Source organism: Triplophysa dalaica, chromosome 4, assembly GCF_015846415.1.
Source record: "Triplophysa dalaica isolate WHDGS20190420 chromosome 4, ASM1584641v1, whole genome shotgun sequence".
Lineage (NCBI taxonomy): Eukaryota > Metazoa > Chordata > Actinopteri > Cypriniformes > Nemacheilidae > Triplophysa > Triplophysa dalaica.
Window position 1 is genome coordinate 16,165,352 of NC_079545.1, and position 24,526 is coordinate 16,189,877.

At 38.5% G+C, this 24,526-nt stretch overlaps 1 protein-coding gene across 2 annotated transcripts in view; it reads right to left on the reverse strand.

Annotated features, from left to right (window-relative positions):
- The window catches only part of tnca (tenascin Ca), a 73,415-nt gene that overhangs the window by 6,706 nt on the left and 42,183 nt on the right, over positions 1–24,526 (reverse strand). Inside the window, exons 9-27 of one of the 2 annotated variants that reach the window (XM_056745345.1) lie at positions 21,624–22,128; positions 20,222–21,526; positions 19,497–19,760; positions 18,985–19,100; positions 16,863–17,016; positions 15,348–15,617; positions 15,080–15,265; positions 14,296–14,385; positions 13,901–14,164; positions 13,262–13,654; positions 11,515–11,916; positions 10,453–10,731; positions 8,826–9,098; positions 5,717–5,989; positions 5,281–5,553; positions 3,580–3,858; positions 1,655–1,927; positions 279–401; positions 59–202 (exon numbers count right to left, since the gene is read on the reverse strand). In XM_056745345.1, the coding sequence (XP_056601323.1) occupies positions 59–202; positions 279–401; positions 1,655–1,927; positions 3,580–3,858; positions 5,281–5,553; positions 5,717–5,989; positions 8,826–9,098; positions 10,453–10,731; positions 11,515–11,916; positions 13,262–13,654; positions 13,901–14,164; positions 14,296–14,385; positions 15,080–15,265; positions 15,348–15,617; positions 16,863–17,016; positions 18,985–19,100; positions 19,497–19,760; positions 20,222–21,526; positions 21,624–22,092 (5,830 nt within the window). In that variant the 5' untranslated portion in view covers positions 22,093–22,128. The remainder of the gene's footprint in view (positions 1–58; positions 203–278; positions 402–1,654; positions 1,928–3,579; positions 3,859–5,280; positions 5,554–5,716; positions 5,990–8,825; positions 9,099–10,452; positions 10,732–11,514; positions 11,917–13,261; positions 13,655–13,900; positions 14,165–14,295; positions 14,386–15,079; positions 15,266–15,347; positions 15,618–16,862; positions 17,017–18,984; positions 19,101–19,496; positions 19,761–20,221; positions 21,527–21,623; positions 22,129–24,526) is intronic. The other variant, XM_056745346.1, reaches the window with a different exon arrangement.

Here is a 24,526-nt window from a genome sequence, read left to right on the forward strand (position 1 = left end):
GGCGCCAGCAACAGGGCGTGACAAGATGTTTACCAGAGATCGGTTTTGTGACACCCACCTGTCCTAAGAATGTCTGTAACCGGTTCGCTCTCCTCCAGACCTTTGACTGCAATAACAGACACCTGATACGTCTCTCCGGGAGTGAGATTTATCAGTGGAACCTGAGACTGTGTTCCATCCACTGTCTGTGCGACTGGAGAACCTGAAGAGCAGAATTCATTCAGCGAAAACTACACACAGTCAGAGAATCATAGAGTCATGAGGGCACGCCCGCTCACCTCCTTGGATCGGGATGTAAGTGATTCTGTAGGAATCCGGTTGGGAGCGTGGAACGTTCCAGTAAACCACGGCTGATGTGTCCTTGACATCGGAGAAGCGAAGGTCTCGCAGAGATCCGAGCCCTGGCAAAAAGCATTGCAAATACGTGTTAGACAGATTCAGAAAATAAGTCATTCGGGGTCCCTTATAAAGTAAATCCATACAGTCACCGAAGACAGAACGAAAGAAAAGGCCTTTCCCTGGTGCAATGAAAAAAGGCCTGAAGAGAAGATGCATTAGTTAAAGTAAAAGTGTCTTTTTCCGCACATCATCCATCATGCCATCAATTCATTCAACAGCATTCTGCAAACGCAACCTGGAGCGAGATGGCAACAAAAAGAGAGCATGTTATTCAAGTCATAAACTTACACGCAACCGTTAGTTTTCAACACATGCCGATACAATCATTAAAATCATATTTCCCCCTCAAAAAACCTTTGCGGAGGAATGCACACTAATGGTTTAGTAGTGAAATGCATGTCATTCCGCAAACATACAGATTGTTCATCTATGATCAATGGAAGCATGCAAGGTCACAGTCAACATGATATCACCAAATCACCCTTTATATTTCACCAGTTCATATGGTTAGATTGTTAGCCAGTTTGAACCAGGCTTATGATTTAATAAAACTATTAAAACATTTTGTTGATTAAAATTATTATACAGTATATGCCTAATTATTATTTATAAATATATATATATTTTTTTTTTATATGATTTATTTAAAAACACCTATAACCTAATATTAGATATAACAAAAAACTGAAACAAAACATTAAACCTATAAACAATATAAAAATCGAATAAATAAATATAAAATGACAAAAGTATAATGAAAATGTCTGTAAATTAAACTCAAATTAATGATAGGCCTATATATTATGTTTAAATGTGTGTATATATATATATATATATATAAAGTGCATTTGCAATAAACTGAAATAAAGTAATTAGTAAAATCATAAAAAATAAAAATGAATTAAAAACTGAAATATTAAACCTACAAAAAGAAATAGGTTACAAAAGCACATGATAAAATTGCTAATATGAGTACTTATCAAATATAAAATTAAATTAATATACTAGTCCTAGCCTACATTATCTCTTTATACTTATTGTTGTTACTGTCATATCTCATATGTGTTTCACGTTGACTTTAAGCCTGTAAATTGAAATATATCATGGGACAGATTACAGACTTCAGTACCTGTTTAAGAGAAAGAATGTTTAGTTGTTAAAACTTTCATCACACTGCAAGCAGTACAGCTCCCCAAATCCAGAAATGATGCAGATCGTGAGCGTTTGTTTGGACGGACCTATCCGTCTGAAATACCTGTTCTTGCAACAGCAGTAACCGGTTGGGAGCGATGTTCCATTGAGACACCGTAAAGCTCAATTTCATATTCGGTCCCCCCCAAAAGTTCTGTTAAAACTCTGTTTCTTTCATCACCGGGCACAATGAACTCCCGCGGGTGGGAGAGCTTCCTCGCGTCTCTAATTTTGAGCACAAATCGATCAAAGACGTCGTCTTCTGCGGTCCACGTCAGTTGGAAACTCTCAGGGGTGACATCTGACACGAACAGGTGCTCGATCTCAGGTTCGGCCTCTGATTAACAAGGGGAAATGTATCTTTTGCCTTTTCTTCATTTGGGAAAAGAGTTTAAAACAGACATCCGCTTGCTCTCATTTCAACTGCCAGTCTCCATCCGTTCACCATGCAACGCTTTCTGTGTTAGTTGAACTCATGACAGAGAGGAGCGGTCGGGCTTTATTATCAACTGAATGGCAAACACTTCAGATGCAAACACCGTCAGTAACGGATGGTTTTGCTTTCTCCATGTTTCAAAAGCTATAAAACATTCAGCTGAACTCAGATGAAGCTTATGGATGCCAAATATCAATTCAAATCTGTAACACAAAAGAATATATTTCGAGAAATGTCAGTGATTTTGTGTTCACTGCTCAGACAAGGGAAGTCAATGGTATCCAATGTAGTTTGGTTATCAACATTCTTCAAAATGTCTAGGAATGTTGGGGGGGAATCCTTTTTGTGTGAACTGTCTACCACACCATCTAGCCATAAACCAATTTGAAGCGAGATAATGATGATTGTTAACTAAATCTGAACTAGATATTTGTTAATATAAAATGAAGAAAATGTAGCTCTATTTATAAAAATACTTCATAGGCAAACTTTCTCTTTTTTGTGTTTGTAAATTATTAACAGGAAATAAAACCTACACTACAAAAATTAATTAAACCTAAATAGCAATATACGAAATAAACAAAAACAGACAAAAGCTCAAAATGGCTAACAATTTAAGCTAAAAATATGAAATAAAATGAATAAAACTACAATAATAGTAATTCTGGCATGAACCGGCATTGACATCATTTTTTTGTTAATAATCACATTTAGTCGTCAAAGATTCTATACATGATTTTCTTCAGATTTGTTATAGATTGAGAACACATGCACACACCGCCCTTTATAACATTTGGCACCCATAAAGACTCACCAGAGAACGTCTTTATCTTTAGACACGGGCTTCATGCAGGACTGTTTCACTGAGCCTCATACAAGACTGTGTTTTCTTATGGGCTGGATCATATAAGAAACAGTTTTATTATAAAGCAGAAACCCTTGTGATGATCTTTGTTATATTTGAAGGTCTCAGAATTGCTCACACCCGATATATCATTTTGCTAATTTTGGCAGAAAACACAGTTGAAATATGGCAACAGAGACCTGTATACTCATATTTTTGAGGACATGAAACCAGTGAAGATTTCATTTCTTAAACAAGCAAAGAACATAAGGCTTTATTGATGGAGACCTGGCGGATATACAAGGAATGGTGTTAAAAAGGTAGTTGTGTTGTTTTGAGGTTTCCCAGCCAAAGCTTTCATCAAATGTTACTACTCTTATGAAATCTTTTAAGACATTACTTTGTGGGCAGTGCAAAAATTTAAATTTTGTCATCATTTACTCTCCTTCGAGTTGTTCCAAATCTGTATACATTTCTTTGTTCTGATAACACAGAGAAAGATATTTGGAAGAATGATTATAACCCATGGTTCAGAAAAATATGGGAAAACTCAACCGTTTAGTTTAAATTAACTTGATTTGTTAATTCCCATTGATTTGTCTATATTTTACCCAAGCATTTTGACTTAAAACCACTTAGCAAATATTTGATCAAGCCTGGGCTGTTAAACCTCTTGAGATAGGACCAGGAGAAATGAAGAACGTGGTACCTGTAACAGCCACTGTTGTGATTGGACGAGACCGTAACCCCGTTTCTGACACCCCGGTCACACTGACCTCATAGCCAATGCCAGTTATCAGGCCCAAAATATCCAGCATGCTCTGGTTTCCTTGTACAATGTACTCTTGTGGCTCCAGCAGATGGCCGGAGTCTGACACTTTTACCTGAAAATGACTGAAGCCCTCATTGGACTGTGCCGACCAGGACACCCGAAAACCATACGGGGTGTTCTCAGAAGCTGTGAGGTTTTCCACCTTAGGTAACGGTGCTGTCAGGTGGGACAGGGTTCATTTTGGTCCCGGAGTTGAAGTGTTATAAGAGGGAACACAGAATGTATATCTGATTCTGCAGTGATTGCAAGGTCAAGTCCTACTGTATATGTGTAAGTTTAGAATAACTTTAGTTTGGAAATTCTGTATTCTCTGTATTCTCATTATTATCTACTGAACGTTGCACAAACTACAGAAAATAAAGAGCAAGTCCATAAGCAAATGATAATTGAGGACCGCAGAGATGACTTATTTTTTAATGCAAAACCTGGAAGAGAGTTAGCATTTTAAGACTTCCGGTTCCATCGCTCCAAAGTCTATGGTTTTTTTTAATGGGTTTTTGGTAAGTCGTCTGAGATAAGGTCTGTAGCTAACAAACCTCTAAATATTTCCATGTTTTATTCTATGACATAAAACACACCAGTTATAGCCCGCTTGTGATTTATTAAACATTTATTGTGTCTTTAAAAACGGCGGCTGCTAACAAGTTGCTGAAATTGACTACTTCCTATGGCGGGGAAGTTAGACATCATTGCGCATATACATCTCACAAATAATGCAACATTGGCAAAAATCTCTAAAATCATTGTTGGAGATTCAGTTACAGAGTAATTACTTGCCAGGGAACATGTTTTTTAATAAAGTTTGAGGAAGGCGTCTGCGGTTTGGTGGTGATTACGTTGATATTGAGCAACATGGTACTCTGTTTATTAGCTTTTTACTACTGCCGATTTAATTTAGGGTTTTACAAATATTATGTAAATCTGTAAAGATAATCTTGATAGACAAAACGTGTAAACATCATGAACATTTGTTAGTCACAGATATAATTTCTTGCGATATTCCAAAAGTCTATGGGAAAAATGCATAGGCATTCGGTCGAGGGAACCAGCGTGGCACTTACTTCCAGGTTAGCCTACAAAAATACGTAATCTCTGAAGACAACGTAAATATTTTGAGTAGCTAATTTGAGGAAAATTTGTATCTGTTTTGTACATTTTAGCGTTTTAAAGATTTCTTTGTATTATTTACATTGCATTATCCTATATATTTGTCTCTAAATATGTGCAATCCCCTGGGATCGAACCAACGACCTTGGGGTTGCTTATGCCATGCTCTGCTTGGTTTAATTTGTATTTGTTGTATAGGGATTTTTAAAAAAGTTTGTAAATTGTATTGTATAATATTGTATTCATACGACTTAGACACCTGGTAAAATAGTTATGAATTCCTTTTAGATCAGGCTGGTATACTAGCCGCTTCTTTACACACAATTTTCCACACTTTTTCCAAAATTTACATATTTTTACTTAATCCCTATACTACAAATACAAGTTACACCAATATATGAATGGCTTGCAACTAGTTCTAAACGAATACTAAATTGTTTTGCGTCTAGAAGATGAAAAGTTGCACAGTACCTGTACTGGCATTGAAGGAAACTGATGGAGTTTGGTGCCCACGAGACAGACCATAAAACACAACGTCAAACACCGTTGAGTCCATAAGACCAGAGACAATTACGTTCCTCTCTGATCCAGAAAGCAAGAGCTCTCTAACGTCATACATCTGCTCACGGTCAGTGATATGAAAGACAAAGCCGTCAAAGTGACCCGCCGCCACACCCCACGACAATGTGAAGCTACTTGGTTTCATTTCAGACACCATTACGGGCCCCAACTTAGGTTTAGGTTCTGAAAGAAAGTGAATTGTTACTGAACTAAATAGCAGCTTGGTGTTAAGTGAAACTGAAGATTCAATACTGAGGCAATAAGTGTTCGGATCATCTTTAAGCATGCTGATATTTTATAATAAACATGTATTTTAAGAGTAAAAAAGTGGGTAGGCAAGCGGTACCTGTAGTTACTAAGGTAGTCAGGGCAGCTGTGTTGGAGCTGCCTGAGGTGGCATAGAGCTTAATGTGGTATTGCGTGTTTCCCTTCAGGCCCGTCAGAACTGTGGAGCGTGTGCCCGCGGCCAGGGTGCGCCCCGTCGCCTGCATTGGCAAAGCAGACTCTCTCACCTCGACTATAAAACTATCAAACGTCTTCTCTCCCGTCCGCCAGGAGAGAGACACTGCGTCTGATGTAACGTTTGAAACAACTAGCCCAGACAAATCTGGCTCGGCCGCTACAGAGGGGAGAAAGCCAGCCATTGACGTTTTGTTTAGACTTTTTTAGAGATCTGTCCTTGCTAACAGCCGTCATTCGACCACAGTGTGTCATTTCCAGTCCACATAACTTTGGAAAAGACATCAGAGGTTTTCAGCTAAATAAGACATAAATACAGGGTAATTTACACGGCCAATTTATATATTCTATAAAGTCCAAAAGTGGCATATTTTACCCAATCATGAAAATAGGGGATCAAAATTTGAAATTATCTTTTGATAGCTGACTATTATATTATAGAAGAAAGTATAAGTAAAGCTAAGATTTTTTTAAAATATTCATATAAAAATAATTAAATGTAAATATGTTTATGAAACATTTTTAAAGTCAAAGAAATTAATTAAATATTAAGTATGTTTATTAAAATATTATATATAGAAATAATGAAATATCAGGTACATTTACAAAAATATTTAAAATAATTATTATAAAATAATTAAATCCAAAGTATGTTTCTACAAATATTTAAATTAATTTATATGAAATAATTAAATCTAAACTATGTATACATAATATCTAAATAATTAAGGAGTGTAAAAATGAAATTCATAAAGTTTATATGGTAGCATGTTAATAACTTTGATTCACATAAATAAGCTTGTTTTATTTTATTTTAGAACCCATTAAAGTAATTTGGATTACTTTTGTAATGGATAGACATGGTTTTATTGCTTTGCCATCTTGACACTCTTATAAAATGGCAGCATTTTAATATAAAATGATGTGTAAGTCATGTACATCTGGGACCAGTAAAAGATGGGCTATGCGCACGCCTTACTTCCGCGTTCTACAGGAAGAACCTTTTAGGCAGGTTCCGGTTGGGGAGACTTAAAGCGGCTCTCACTAAATCCTTGGTGTTTCGAGTCTGACATCATCATGCAAATGTGTTTTTTGGCTAGTTTAATAATCATAAATAGTTTATATGGTTAGAGTAAGGTTAGGTTTAGGGTGTGGGTAAAGGTTTCTTAAGACTTGAAACAGCAAGGATTTAGTGAGAGACACTTAAAGCAGAGAGAAATGGGGAACAGGGGCTGTGTCCAAATACCCCCACTTGCCATTTTGGCAACTTGAGAGCGTGTGCACGTGACAGGTAGTAAGAGCGCAAGTCTGTCCAATGTCTTAAAAACGACAAAGTGCAGTGCCCCTAACGCACACTAAACCCACACTATCTTGAATACCGTTTATGAGCGTGTATCCAATCATGCATCACGTTCTGGATATATCATCAGACTTTTTGCTCGGGTCTCGCGAGATGTTGCGGAAAGCCTTCCAGTGCAAAACTACTATTAAGGGTATGTCTTTATTTAGTCTACTTTTGGCTAACATGTGTTTTTCTTTTGGTTTAGTTTTTTTGGCTACACCTGCTTTGAAATAAATAAGCCGCTATAAAATATATCTAACTTGACTATATAATTAGATATTACATTTAATTTTGTAGAAAAACGAAGTGTTACACATTTTATTGGTGAAAACTTCAGAGTTATGTATTTTGTAAAACTGCTTTTTATCCCATAATTAGAAACAACAAATCAATTAACGTTACGTTTGCAGTAGTTTGTCTCAACAGATTAGAAATAATACATGCTCACTTGGGACCTTCACGCCCACTAGAGCACTAGGGCCAAAAACAGGAAATGCATCATGAAAGTAGTAAAGTGGTCAATTGCAAAGACTGCAAGTGGGGCTATTTGGACACAGCCTTAGAATTTAAAGGTTTCATGAAATGGCCTTATTTATTGTTTTACACTGTATGAGGTCTAGTTATGACGTTCGCATAATTTTTACATTAAAAAACATCAGAATCATTATTTGCAAACGGTGGATAAAACCTTGAAAAAATATATGAGCCCACCAAATCACAGAGATCCGTTTCGCACAAGCTTAAGATCACAGACAACCTCTGCAATTAATAAAAATGACTAGAAGTCCACATGTAGTACTAATCTCGAGTGAACAGTGCTCAGGGCAAATCACGCGATCTCTAACAAAGCATAGTGATGCATCGTACAAAATTTTTTTACTCACATAAGATTCTGCACCATTTCCATCGGATAATGATGCTGACGTAGGAATCCTCCCAAATTCAAAGGAACAAACGCTCCATGTTTTTCCCACATGAGCTGGAACTTTATAAATAAACTTTAACCACGCATTTCTAATATCGGAATCTGAAGGAAGGTTATGCAGCGACTGTATTCTTCCACAACCAGGGATGGCACAATATTTAGATATGTTTAATGGCATGTTGCTTGCTCGCTCTACCTGGTTCCGCGCAATTGATACTTCAGTACTGTCATGCGCTAGCAGGGCTAGAGAAGTAGTCGTTGATATTTTTCTGTGGAGGTGGTGTTCAACCTATCAATGTCGTCATAGATAGGTGCATTCCAGAACCTTACGTTCGCTGGGCCTGGTGTCAATAACAGATGTAATCTCAGGGCATTCACAGTGTCAGCACTTACATGATGTTCTCATGAATACGATTCCCTCGTATATAACAAAAGCTCGGGTTAAAATTGTGATTTTAATTCGAGCCTCCTTTAAGTCTCCCCAACCGGAAACTGCCTGGGGTTATTCCCTTGAAATATGGAAATATCGCGCGCATTTAGCCCATTTTCATATTTGGATGAAATATTCCTTTAAAGTGACTTTTGCAAAAGTTTTCTGAAACCGTAGGATGGCTTTTACGTTATGCAACATAACATATGGGCTGGAATGACATACGGGCGAGTAAATGAAGGTGATCTATACTCTTTGTCACGAAATGAAGCAGCAAGAAAACAGTGAATTCCTGTTACCTGTGGAGGCGACGACGCTGACGGAGTTTGTCCTCCGTCCCTTCACAATTCCAGTGAGGTAGGCAATATAATCAGTGGCTGGTCTGAGATCAGTGATTTCATACGACCGTGTGCCATGCGTAAGATTATATTCAACGGGCTCCCTCCGCCAGCTGGAGTCTATAATCTCCAGGATAAAACTCTCAATATTTCCTTTCATGTCGTTCCATGAAACAGTGAAACTCTGGGATGTAATGTTAGACACAAACAGACTGCCAATGGCTGGAGCAACATCTACAGGAGGAAAGACTTCATGAAATAACAGCCTGCACTGTACAATGTGTGTGAGGTTTTGTAATTTTTTGATATTTCGGGACATGTGGACGAATTGTGGGGAACTTTTGCATCTGTCTGTAAGGAATTAAGGAATCATTTAAAAACGTGAATTTGTCCAGTTTAAAGTTTAGGATGAACAAAAGCAGGATCAACATTTTGGAAACTTTGAAAAACAAAATAATTTAGAGAATATTGAATTGATCATAAAACGTGTACTTTATGTGGCGCTGCACAGACCGACTTCATTTAAAAACCTGAATTTGTTTGGTTTAAAGTATATCATGAACAAAAGCAGAATAAACATTTTGGAAACCTTGAAAAACTAAATTATTTAAATAATATTTATTTGATCATAAAAGGTGTTTGACTTAATGTGGAACTCCACAAACTGATCAGCATCTTGCATCAAAGCACCTTCAGAGCGATTCGAAATGCGCTTTTACGTCTCACGCCGATCGGTCTGTGCAACTCCACATCAGGTCAGACACACCTTTTTTGTTGTGTTTGTTCACTGTAGTGTCAAAACAGGTGAAAGAAAAAAAATTGTGTTAGTGCACATGAAGGTTTTCATGCCGCTTCTGTGATTCCGCTCGTCCTATGACATGCAGCTGCCAGTCCAAACCCCATGTTTTGCTGTGTCCCAAACCCTGAATGCTAGCAGCTATATTTACATTTATGTAGTTGAAAAAATGCTTTTTCCAAGGCATGTTTGTGTGCATTCAAGGTAAAGATTTTATCACCACATGTTTTCCGAGGGAATCAAACCAATGAGCTTTTGAGCTACAAGATCTCTAGTAACTGCTATTTGGTTCTGTGAGGCTGTATACTGTATCATTTCGTACAAAAACATTTTTTGGAGATTAAGATTGAATAAGAAACCATCATTGACAACTGATTATTTACTTTCCTAATGCCTGATCTTACTGCACATGACTAAAGAAAAACTTCTCACACTGGTAGGCGATGAGTGGACAGTAAAGAAAGTGAAATGACAGTTTAATTTTCATGTTGCAATCACTGCAGCCTCTCAAACTCAAAGCTTTGGGTTGATGGAACCGAATGAATGAATGCATGACGTCAAACAAGACTCACACAGTGGCTGGAACAGAAGAGGTGATGATCAATTAGCTTTGTTAAAATTTTACGGGCAACTCAATAATGTGGTTAAGTGCATTCAGAGTTCTCATGGTCCCATGCACACCTGCTTGACACCACAGATCCCAAACAGATTTAAAGAGTCAGAAAGAGAGAAGAGGAGGTCAAGACACAGTGAATAATAGATTCCACATCCCGTAACTGTATGCAAGGGTACCTGTGGTCGCTTCCATGTAGAGCGGACCCAGAATTGAGCCCTCGCGCATGCCGTATAACGCAATAACGTAGGACGTGTTGGGGCTGAGCCCAGACATCCACAAACTAAGAGCATCACCAGATACCGACAGGTTCTGTCTTTCTGGACCACCTGCTGAATTTGCCACTTCAATCACAAAACTCTGAAAGTCAAGGCCCTCATCAATGGTCCAGGACACATTGAAGCTATCCCAAGACACATCGGATACACTCAGATTCCTTATGTCGGCCATCTGGTCCTCTGACAGATAAAGAAATCACACATGTTAGTCGCTAGAACGAATCAGGTTAATACAATGAAATGAGATGAAAACATCAGAGCCTTTGAGACAAATGAAATGAAACATGATTTAAGACATGGGGTAAGAAACATGAGGTTATATAGAAAAACAATGGTCATCAAATACAAGACTTATTTTTGATTTTTGAGAGAGGAGAGAGATTGGGTTCCCTAAAAATGTTTTTAATGTCATGCAACAATCACAAGCCCAAGAGAAGACAATCCTGCGGGTGTTTAAAAACTTTCTGGTGGCAGAAAGTGTCTAGCAAATATAAAGGTAATTTTTTTAACTTATTTTATTATTCTAAACAAGTATATTGTTCATCAAAACGTTTTTTTTTGTTTTATTAAATATTATTTTATAAATTATTTCATATTATAATATTATTTACAAGTCATTTGTCCATTCTGTTTGATTATTATTGAAAAAACAATTATACACTACATTATTTTAAATTAAATAATTATTTTACATGAGTCATAGCAATGCCAATGTTTGCATTATTATTTTTAATATACTTATTATTTGCTTACAGAAAAGATGATTTTGTATTTATCAAGTTATTTTTTATTATATATAAATAACACCGTATAATGTTTCTTTATTTTCTCAAAATGCACTTAACACTAACACCTGCAAGATCACTTCCAAACTCATTAGAAAATATCTGTAATGTATGACATCTATAATTGTTCAATGTTGTTACGACAGATAGACGACTCTAGACGTATAGACTGATGTACCTGTATTTACTTGAACACTGACCGGTTGTGATTTATCGCCCTCCACCATCCCATACAAAGTAATGTCATATCTCACATCAGGGGTCAGACCATCTATGTGAACCTCCCCGGCTTCTCCAGACACTTCGATAATATTCTGTATAGACTTATTTGACATTGACTTCAGCTCGATGGTGAAGGCATCAATGACTTTTTCAGGAACCAACCAAGACTTCAAAGTATTTCTGCTCACATCGGTGACTTTCAAGTCACTAGAGGTAACTTGACGCAAACTCTCGAGTTCGTCACTCGAGGTTTGTGTCAAAACACTGGAGGTAGTAGCTACTGGCTGAAGGGTTGCCAGTGTTGTTGGGACACTTTTGACGGTCAAAGCAACAACATCAGGAGAGGTAGAGTTTGGTGCTGCAGAAAACCACATTCAATGGATTTAAAGTCAAAGATTAACAGACAGATTAAAAGGTGTTTACCTGCGAAAAACAAGAGGTTACCATACCAAAGTCTAAATATTCAAGTAACCCGCTGAAGATGCTTTTTTAAAGGCTTGAGACATAATTTCGGTTTAGATGTCACTTTTCTCTTGAGATGCGTTCCATGCGAAAGAATGAGTGACATTTACATGCATGATCTGAATTTCTTCTGACCCTGTGTGCCATTAATAGCTTTGACAAGCCATTAACTGCTGAAGTTTCCATGTAGCCCACCTGAGTAGAAGTACATGGGAAACATCACACTGAACTCATCTAGACGGGATACACATGCATGAAGAAAAACATTCTGAATGCAACCAGTCACAAGCAATATGGTGTATTCATGATGTCCGGTGTGAGTATTTAGAGATTTCTCCACTGCAAGAACTTCAATGGAGGTGAAAGGCAGCACATACACATCAGGACTGAATGATATACTGGATATTCACTGAATATTTGATTATAGTAATGAATGTTTTGACCATTAAAATTGTGCCATTAAACAAGATTTATGGTTGCTCCTGGTCTTGTGACTTATGAATATTAAAAAGTTATGTTTTAGTGGTGCTATATACAGTAGAATTTTCTATTTACTACTTGCATAATAAAAAAAAATCAGAAATACTGCTTGGTTTGGGATATGATAAAGCATTAACTTTGTAAAATCAGTCTAAACTATTTTGAATATTTTTGGAAGACTATATATTACAATATGCAATATTTTAATGCTTTATTAAAAAATATTTTGAACTGTAGGAAAATAAAACCAATTTGATAACACTTTATGTAAAAACAAAACTGTAAAAAACTTTGTAAAATCAATTTAAACCATATAAAAAATAGTAAAAAAAATAACCATTGTAATATTCAATATGGTAAGTTTATGTTTGTAAAATAACTTTGAACTATATTAAAATATTTATTATATATTTAATAACAGAAATTTAAATTATGAAATATGCATTATTGTGCTTTATGTTTGTTAAATTAATTGAAACATATTCACATATATTAAAATATGAACCCAAATTTAGCCATATATACCTAAAACGTTTATATTTACATATACATTTACAGTGGTTAATTATAAGATTTAATATATCATCCAGCTCTGATATGCAGTATTTCCTAATGTATATATCATGCAACGCTCAACCATATTATGTATGGGAGCCATAAAGTCATGCACAATATCATTCTGAAATCTAAATGCATGTACATTCATTTGTATTGACACGTTCTTATCAGGCTGTGAATTCAACCCAAAAGAAAGTTTATACCTGTGAATGCAACAGCGTCTAGTAGTGAAGACCTTTGGTCTTTGGATTTTCCATAAAGTCTTACTTGATACTCTGTGGACGCCCTGAGGCCTTGAATTCTAGTGGTCGTCACCTCCTTATGGAGATGAACGTACTCGCTCCATTTCCCTGAGAAATCTTTAACTTCTATAGTGTAACTCTCAAAGCCAACGTGCTTATTTGAATCCCACATAAGATCAAATCCATCGGATGTCACGTTAGACACAATCAAAGTGTCAGGCGAATCCTCGTCTCCGCTGCCCGAGAACGGGTTCTCAGAGGTGTCTAGAAACACAAAGCTAATGACGTTGTCGTCCGAGTCATTGGCAGAATTGAGTTCGGGGTCCGTTTCGGCTATATAAAAAGTGAAAGATGCTACAAAAAAAGACACAAAGACATGAACACACGCAAGAGCAGGTGAGCCTCCGACAGCAGGATGTCAGGTGTACATCTCAGCATCAGGACTGCCTGTGATCAAACTTGCACATCAATATGATAAATAAAACTGTCCTTGTATGGAGTGAGAAGTTTCCAACAACAAATAATATGTCTGATTTCCATTCCTGAAAACAACAGAATAAAGGAATCACATTCAGTTCAAGCGAATAAAGGACTTCTCACCTGTGGATGCGGACACTGTTGCCGGGGCACTTCTCCTCCTGCCCCGTTCCGCCACCAGGGTAATAGTGTAACGCACACCGGGGTTCAAACTGTTCAGGGTGTAAGTGTTGGCTGCCGCGGGCAGCCCGATCTCCTCATGACGGCCGTCGGGAGACGCAAACGCTAACCTGTAAGAGGAGATCTTGGCCCTGGGTTTCTTCCAGGCCAGCTCCAGGGTGGTTTCTGTGGAGTCTCGCACTTCCAGATCCCGAGGAGCATCGAGATCTGTGCGAGCGGTTCAGAATCACAGAACGGATTTATGGAGGCTGAACTAGAGTTGCTGTAGCTCAATAAGTAATAAAAAAGATCAGAAGATAAAAAGTATTTTCTACTACGATGAAGAGAAATGATCTCACCGGTCAGTGCATTAATGGTCGCTGGTTCGCTCTCCATTTCATTCTTCACAGCTGTGACTCCAATGCCATACTCGATGCCGGGCTTCAGACCTGTGCAGACCGATAAACTTTCAGATAAACTGTCAAAAGTCACTTATCTCTTTTAAAAATATTTTGAATGTGTCTTATAACGTAAATAAGAAGGTTGTACTACAGACTGGTGCAGGGATGATGTAAAGTCCCTCGACCGGAAGCTTAGGGATTTTTGGAAGAGGTTTATGATGTTTACACGTTTTGTGTCAAGATAATCTTTTCAAACTAACACAACATTTGCTATATATGAAGTAACGTTAAAAAGGTAACATGATGCCATAAACTACACTACGGTATCAACGTCACAACCACCAAGCCTCACACAACTTTTTCAAACTTTATTAAAAACGTGTTCCCTCCGTAAATTAATCTCCATCTACCTTTTTAGAGATTTGTGCCTATGTTTCATTATTTGTGAGATTCTTATGTCCCGGCTAACGGATGTAGGCGCTTTTAGCAACTTTTATGCAGCAGGTGTTTTTAAGACACGATGAAGCTTTGAAAATCACTAGCGGGTAATAACTGGTGTGTTTTATGTCATGGAATAAAACATGAAAATATATAGTTTTTTTTCCCACTGACCTTGTTTTAAAATGCTAACTCGCGTCCGGGTTTTGCATACAAAAAATACCTAATCTCTGTTGTATTTTATTGAGTAACAGTTCTCAATATATCACAGTAATACGTTTGTAATGTTTCAGTCTGATTTTACCAGTAATTGTGGTCCGCGTTGTGTCTCCGGCTCCTCTGGGGATCATTTCCTCGCCGTGAGAACCTCCTGCGATGGGTCCGAACTTTATTCGATAGCCATCGACAAACGATCGGCTGTTCTTCCATTCGACTGTGATGCTGTTGTCCGTCTGAGCTACAGCCTGGTGATCTCTCGGAGCATCCAGACCTGAACATACAGACCCATGCTAAATTATAGATTAATCTTTTACATTTCATGTGTTTTACAAACATCAGTAGAAAATTCGTACCTGTGATGAAGCTTGTAGATACAGGTTCGCTGGCCTCCTCGGCCCTTGTGGAAGTGAGAGAAACGGTGTACTCCGTGTCTGGGTTCAGGTCTTCCAGATTGTATTGTGTGCTTGTGGCAGGCAGGCTGATGTCACGGCGTGCTGACGGGTCTGTGCTCGGCCCGTATGAAACCCTGAATCCATCCACCTCTGCTACAGGCTTGGACCAGGAAATCACTGCTGAACGATCCGTTACATCTCCAACATCGACTTGCTTGGGAGAATAGATTCCTACAACAACAGACACAATTTCCGTTAGATTAATGACATACAGAAATACTTATCAATCTTCAAGGCTATTATAGATCAGTAAAACTTTCTGTTAATTGAAATCAAATGATATATTTCTTGAAAAAAAGAGAAATATTGCACTAGGAAATAAACTGAAAATTGGTTTGAGGCAACAAAATGATTAACTAAATATAAATAAAAACCCCCCAAAAAATGTATTCATAAATGTAACTAATACAGCAATATCAAAAATAAATACATAATAAAATCACATAACAAAACAGCAAAAATTTGAACTAAAACTACAATTTTGTTTTTATCAAACTGAAAATAAAACTATAATAACTACTCTACAAGATTTCCTTAAAGCAAATCATATTCTTGATCTGAATTTTTTTGCTCCGGATGAGATAAATACTAAATTGTGTAGTAACTACAAAAGTAGTTTGTAGTGTGTTTATATCTGTGTTTTTCGTATGGTTATTTTCTTATTTTAAGCACCTTCAATTCTAAAAACACTTTTATTCCAAAACTGTTTGGCTCAAAATTTCTTCTCATATGGCGTGGACTTGAATGTTTTAGTTTAGGTGAAAACCCCTAAATGACCATTTTTTCTGTACTAAATACGCTGAGGTAATGAATCAAGGTAAATTTCACACAAAATACATTAAGCGCAACAGTCAGGGTAACAGCTTCTTTAGATCTCTCTTAGCATCTAGAAATCTGAGAATTTGTATAGGCGGTAAAAACTGTAAATATGCCACGCGGGTCAGAGGTCAAGCGTCTTTGAAAACCAGAAGAAGCATTAAAGCTTGTTTTCATGCGTGAAGAAGCTGACATACATAATTCCCATCTGTTTTGGCCTGCTTGGGCACCATATTTTATAAGGTCAAATGATGGCCGTACATGACGGTTGATCCAAACAGCAGGTCCCCAAATTCCTTTTTGCTGGACTAGATTCACCTTTGACCTCTGAAGTAAATTACTGTAGCTCAGTTGGTAGAGCATTGCATTAGCAGAGCAAAGGCTGTGGGGTTGATTACCATGGCACATACATAATGATAAAGTGTTCAGCTTCAATGAACTGTAAGTCACTGCGGATAAAAACATCTGGCAAAAACATAAACGTAAATTACAGCATGGATGAAAAGTATTTCTGAAGCAGTCTGGTGAAGTAAATGTAAAGGAAATCAGCCCTTTATTGGAAAAAAATTCAAGTCTTGCTTTTAAAGAAAGGTCAATTACTCGTGACTACGTTGGCGCTGGTCTGAGGTCCTGTGTTGTTGTTCTTTATGATGCCCAATGACACCTCATACTCCTGTCCTGGGCCCAGACCCGTCTGCTCAAAGCTGGTCTGTGAAGGTTTAAGAGTGTGCACAATCTTCCCATTTTCCTCTTTCTGTTTTAGAAAAAACAAGAGAGACAAATTATTGCTTTTTAAGTAAAGTTTTTTATGTTACAAAATGCATTTGTAAAACTGGAAGCCACTGCACATTGAGTCCGAAATTTGCATCCGAAGTTTCTGCACGTTAAAATATAAATATGACCTCACGTTCTTTCAATTACATTTACACACTGCCTCCGATATTTTCGACCGTCATAAAAAAGATAAGGACTGGGGTAGATTTTCTGGGTTTTTCGCATCCATAGCAAGCATTTTGAGAGCCGTTTTGACAATCCAGAGACACCATACAAACGAGCGCCAAATATGAAAAAACCCATTCAAAAATTTCGTACTGTATGTGCAAAGACCTTGAGCCCCAAAAATTGTAACAACGTTATTCAAAAAATTAACTAGCTGCATGTGTTTTAATCAAGCTAATGCTATCCGAGGAAAAACTGTTTCACCAATATAACATCAAAATCGATCAACATCTTCAAACATAAAATGCTAAAGATACTTTGTTTCTGAAAAACATAACCGATTTGTACAAATAATAAAAAAGATTAGTTTTCAACATTAACATTTTAGAATTGAAATGTGTTCTGGAAAAAATTACAATACATCAGTAGTGTGGGGTGGTAATAGCATGTTCAACTACCACAATTACCATTTTCACACTTGTAAAAACCATTCACAACTTTGCTGAACTCTGTATTACGAGCCCTGTTGACCGTTTTAACGTTGTGTAGCATTGGCTTCAACAGTGAAATACAGTTGAGACAATAAAGCCCTGTTTTGTTATAAAAACAACTAAGTAAAATAACTAACATTCACAATAATAAATTGTAAAATTGGAATGGATTTTGATAGTTTATCTTTGACCAAATATGGAAATATGGACTCAAACCTATAATACATGGAGACAAATGATATCATGAACCATCACAACCTGTTACGCGATTCAGTCCTAAAGGAGACGGTTCCTCTGAATGCCTCCTGCAGGAGTCAGATGGAGAAAAAGGCTAATGATGATCAGGTCAGTTGAACATGACACAGTTGAATAAGTTTGAGTGGGTGAGTTCTGAAACATGCCACATGGCCGTATGGCACGGGGGACTGTCTGGACCGGTGTGAGAACGTTCTACCGAGGTAAACCTCTTGACCCGGAGGAAGTGTTTCCAGACTGTGTGAACGTCACTGACATCATCATGTTATAGCAGCTGGTAAACAGCTAAATTTTTACTAGCAGTTTTACAGACAGTTATTTAAAACGTATGTTTAAGAGCATTTCTGTGATTCGCCCAATGGCACTTTCCTAATAAAACTCTGAATATATGCTCCTGGTTAGTTCTGAGTCCCTAATTTATTCTTTTTTTTTTTTAAAGATTTATGGCGTTTTTACCTTTATTTGATAGAGGGATTTTTATAGAGGACAGGAAGCGAAGTGGATGAGAGAGAGGGGGTGGGGTCGGGAAAAGGACCATGAGCCGAAATTCGAACTTGGGTCACCTGTGGCGCATCGGCACCATATGTTGGAGCACAAACCACTTAACTATTGGCTCCGACCACTTACTTATTCTTTATTCACAGTTTAGAATAATAGTAAATTAGATGAAAACAACAACAATGTTATAATGGAAATTATGTTGTGACTAAAATAAATGTAAATTAAACGTAGTCAGCATAGTAACACTTTGTCTTATTCTGTGATGTTTTTTAAACTGTGTCATCCATAACATTTCTTAATCAATTTTAGTTCTGCAAAAAAAACGAATATGTTGGTAATTCATTTGTTTGTATATAACACTAATTTCTGACATTTATTGTAAGCATCTGGCTTTAGATCAAAAGGCGTTTAAGATCATATCAAACCTCAAGCAAAGTAAAGCAAATAGTACACATTTCCAAATTTCATATATTGTGAATGTAATTTGTTTCAAATTCCTTTAACGATTGTTCTGAAACAGGAAATGAGACACTAACCGTGTTGCGAAAAATAAGCTCCCAGCCATCAAACGGAAACTTCAGCGTGTCCCACGAAACCAGTACAGATGTTTCCTGGACGGATTTAAACTTTAGGCCTTCCGGTTGCGGTAGACCTGTTAGTCGAGAATTCAATTCCAAATTATTTCTGTTTTGCATTGTGCAAAAAACACATTTTAACAATAGACGCATTAAGACAGAATAGAAATAAGAAAAATAATAATATGAAACCGAAAAAAATGATAAAATACTGTACATGTTCTTACAAGTGTTTTTACTAGTACATAATTTACAAAATAACATTAAGGATTAAAAGCAATATTCCAGCAAATTAAGTTTTTAAAGGCCTATTTACTAACCATCCAAATGACCATGTATATAAACTGCACATAAAGTCAATTATGATTGTAATATATGAAATTAATATCACATGCAATAAACACGACACCATTTAACAAATGAAAACAATATAGCAATTTTTTTTAGAATAACGAATATGTGCATGGACGTACGTGTGGCCACTCTGACGCTGACTGGAACGCTCTTCTTGTTGTTGAGAACAGCATAAACATTGATCAGATACTCAATACCAGGTTCCAGCTCGGAAACGGTGGCTGAGGTGTGATCTCCAGGTACACGCAAGTCCATCTGCAGGCCACCCGGTGATGTCGGGGTGTAAGTGATCAAATAATCCGTCACCAGCATCTCGTTTTTCCACCCGAGGTTCATCTTATCCGGAGAGACATCATCAACAATCAAGTCTTTCGGTGGTGAGACTGGAAAACAGATTCATGTTCATTATTTGAGAAAACCAACGGACCTCTCCACATCTCCAGTGGTTACTGGGAACCGTTCAATCACACCTTTATTAATGGACATTTTGGGATCATTTGACTTGAATTGTTTAACATAGTCCCCTTGCCCTCCTCCACTACAATCCTATATATGAAGTTAATGGATTTTACAGACACACATCTGGTATCGGTCAAGACATGACTGTTGTGCAAAGAACTGCTGTGGTGAGGGAAAAGTCTAACTGTTTTACTCGTGAAACATTTTCACAACGGCTTTCATTCAACGACATTCACTCAAATCATCAGGTTTTGACTAAAGTAAGTTGTATACATTTGCGACAGCATAGGACTGAATAATTGATATGGGAATTATTTCTTAATTTTGTCAAGCAAAGAAACTAGTCAATTCATCACATGCTTAGTAACAATTGTGTAAGTCTCACCTTCAGAGCAATCCTCTCCAACGTAGCCTTCATCACAAATGCAGCGGCCATCCACACACAGCCCTGCGTCCCCACAGTTGTTAGGACAGCCTCTCTCTCCACAGGCGTCTCCAACAAAACCTTCATCGCACAAGCATTTGCCATGGACGCATCGTCCGTGATTATTACAGTTTCCAGGGCAGGTTAAAACCGAGCAGTCCTGCCCCTCAAAACCATCAGGACACACACAGCGGCCCTCCACACACTTTCCACGGCCAAGGCAGTCGTTGGGGCATTTCGTTTGACTGCAGTCTTCCCCGGTGTAACCTTCATCGCAGACGCACTGTCCGGCGACGCAGCGCCCACGGTTCAGGCAGTTGCTCGGGCAGCTAGCTTGACTGCAGTCTTCTCCAGCAAAGTCTGGAAAGCAGAGGCACTTCCCATCCACGCACCGACCTTGGCCATAACAGTCTGACGGGCAGGTTTTGAAGCTGCAATCCTCACCAGCAAATCCCTCCTCGCACACGCACTGACCATTCAAGCAGCGACCCCGGTCGTTGCAGTCATTAGGGCAGCTGAACTCCGAGCAGTCAGGACCCTGGAATCCGACGTCGCATTCACAACGTCCGTCGATGCAGTGACCCCTCCCGTTGCAGTTGCTCGGGCACGACATCTTACTGCAATCCTCGCCGCGGTAACCTGCATTGCAAATACACATCCCATTGACGCAACGTCCCCTGCCATTGCAGTCATTTGGACAGGTCAAGACAGAGCAGTCCTCGGCCGTGTATCCCGCATCACATACGCACCGCCCATCGATGCAGAAACCTCGTCCGGAGCAGTCGCTGGGACAAACGCGTGCCCCGCAGTCCTCTCCGGTGAAGCCTGCATCGCAGTAACAGGTTCCGTTGTTGCAGTGCCCACGGTCGTAACAGTCTTTCGGGCAGATGAGTTCAGAGCAATCAAAGCCAGTCCAGGGCTCATTGCACGTGCACTCGCCATCCATGCAACTGCCCCGACCCCGGCAGTTTTCAGGGCAGGCCGACTCTAAGCAGTCCTCCCCTGAGATACCCTCAACGCAAACGCAGACCCCGTTAACGCACAGTCCGTTCAACCCGCAGTCAACAGGACAGCTGCAGTCCATACCGTAGAAGCCATCGAAGCACTCGCACCTTCCGTTAACACAACGGCCCCGGTCGCTACAGTCTCCGGGACAATCAGGAATCATACATTTGGGACCCTTCCAGCCTGGCTGACAGATGCAAGCACAGATCTCAGTGCTGTAGTTTCCACGACCGTTGCAGTACGGCTTTGTACCAATCGCACCTTAAAGACACAATTACATCCATTACTTGCCTTTTCAGAACAGATGACAAGAACAAGTTCACCACTGTTAAAAACAAACAGAAAAGCTGACACGTACCTGTGACCTGTGCGCTGCAGCATGTAGTTTCTCCGCTGCATTGTTCCCTTAGCGTGGACACTTCACCCTCCAGCATCTCGAGTCGATTCAGAAGATCCTTCATGTCAGGCAGTCCCTCCTTACACCCACAGGCCTGCTTGGGGATGTTGATGCGATGGGTGAAGACGATCTGGTTTTGCCCGTCCGTGGTGTGCTCACTCACCTCTGAGCTAGACGGGTCATCCCTTTGCTCAAGATCTGAACCGCCTGGTGAGTCCAAGTCCACTGAACACAGAGAAGCACCGGGTACCTTGATGTTGTAAACATGGTTGAAAACCACAGGCTGGGCATTCGGGAGGGTCACGTTGTGTGTGCCCGGAATGGTCGGAGCATCCTGTCGTTGCCTGATCACCTTCTTTATGAGTCCGGCATAATTTAGCGACATCAGGGTGGCCACGACCAACCATCTGAATGTCAGACGTGAAGCCATGGTTCTCTGCACTTATGGTCCCTGGTCCTGGTGAGTCTATACAAAAGCAAGTGAACAAATTAATCAAATGGAAAGTGAAAGAGAATATGCATCATTTTATTTTAGTGTAAAAAAATGAGGGCTTAATATTATTGATCCATCCTATTCTAAGACACAGTGACTCGGACTCCTAAAATATAGTCTTTTACTTGAAGTATATTAAAGGACATCCTTAGTCAGCAGAATTCAGCTGTGATGAGCTCATATCTGGACACGGGAGCTGTGTAATTTGTGGACTGTGGACGGAGGCCAGAGTCTGGGTCTCCTCCGCAGCGTGGGAAACTCATCTTAATCTCATTTTGGATCTCCGGGCGGCTTGAACACGTCTCTGATGAGCGAGCGTGTGTGATGCTGGAGGGAAAAACCTCAGTTATCACCCACCACCAGCCAGACAGCCGGAGGGACTTTATGTCTCTCCTGCTGCCAAAAACAGAGGAATCTAAGCGCAAAAGTCCATCGGTTGGGAACTCAATCATGCGTCAGGAGTTTAGGTGGAAACAACATGCACTGTGTGCAGAAGAGAAAAACACATTTGAATTTTTTTTGTCATTTATTCACCCTCATGTCATTCCATATCTCAAACCTGTATGACTTTCATTCCTCACAAAAGAAGATATTTGGGAGAATGTTGATAACCAAACAACACTGAACTCCATTGACTTCCATTGTATGAACACAAAACCAGACATTTCTCAAAATGTATTCTGTATTCTGCAGAAGAAAAATGTAGCAGGTTTTTAATGGTATTAGCATGAATAATTAAAGTTTTTAATTTTTTTTAATAAAAAATGTGAAATGTGATAGGATAGTCAATTTCATTTGTCAAGTAAGTTTTCCTAATGGAGTAGAAGCATGTAACTCGATGTCTTAAATTTTGTTGGTTTGAATAGGTTATATGCTCTATCCATAACAAAGTCTAATGACTTTCTTTTCTAACCATTAATTCAGTCGTCAATATTCTTTGGACAATGGATTTTCTTCATTTTCTTCTTTCTTGTTTTTTTTGGCATCAATTAATGTTTGGAATAATAGTTTCATTGACCTAGAAGTTCAGCCGAACTGTAATATTTCTCCTCGGTTTCTTGTAATACATTTTTCTTTGAGTTCTTCATGATGTAGATGGTTTTTCACCTATGGTGAAACTGACATACCTCGCAGGCAACTGGTAGAGAAGAATACAAATTAATCAGCTAATGATACACTCAGACAGGAAAATCGCAGTTCACCAAACTTTTCACTGAATCCCATTACACTTCTAGTTTTGATGCATCATGTCGACGCGGTACATGAGAGATGCGTTTCACAAAAAATTCAACAGCCTAGTAAGTTTGAATAAATTACAAAATGTTCAATGTATTCCTTCAACAATGCAAGCAACGCTTAAAAAGAAAATGCACTCTCAACAACTCACAGCCAGGACTTCATTTTATCATTGATGTCTACAGCAAATATAATGGCACGAGTTATGACAAATGCAAAACTTAAAGTTACAGGTTTGTTAAAATCTTTAAGAATGAGCAATGATAGTGCCTTAAAATTGATTAGATTAAACAAAGCCACAGATAAAGTGATGCAAAACCAACGCATGCACCCTGCTGAAAAACAACTATAGCAACCAAATAGACACCATTACAAAAAATCTAATGGTCTCCATTAAAATACCATTTGCTTTTTCCTATAAAAACATCTACAAAATAAATTGTTCTGGTCTGTATTGAGCATGTTCGTGATGTGGCAGGGTTGGTGTTTAGTTGTGTGTTTTCTACATGGCAATACTAATAGCTTTTGTCACCCTGGACAGGCTTCAGTTTACAGGTGTGACATGGGAACAATCCGGTTCAAGAGCTTAAACCTGTGACCCTTGGCTCCCAATCAAGACGTTAATGAAAAACACCTTCCACCCGTCCACTTTTATTTTTACTTTACGTTCTTTTACACACATTTAAGGGCTGACCTCTGACCAAACAACCTTAAAGGGTCAGATAAAACTGACCGATGGGTTAATGAGATCATAAACAGCGAGTGCATTGTGTACTATACATGCCTGCGATCGCTTTTTTCGATGAACTGCAGTTAAATTTAGTGTGAACCTATTGAATCTCTTCCTACGGTGGGCTTCAAACAGCAGGGTAGGAACTTTTAAAAGTGAGCTTTAATTTCACTACTTCATCTGGCTTTATGAATATATATCGCATGGCTAAAACAACCACGCAACAACAGCACATTTACATTTTTACTCGTCACAACTGTAGGTTGATTTCACAGTATATGTCTTTTTAAATATGGGGTAAATTTATCTCACTACTGTATCTTTGCTGAGAATAACATTACAGGGATCAAATGCAACTCATTTGTTCATTCTCATGTAATTCTGAACCTGTATGAGTTTCTTTCT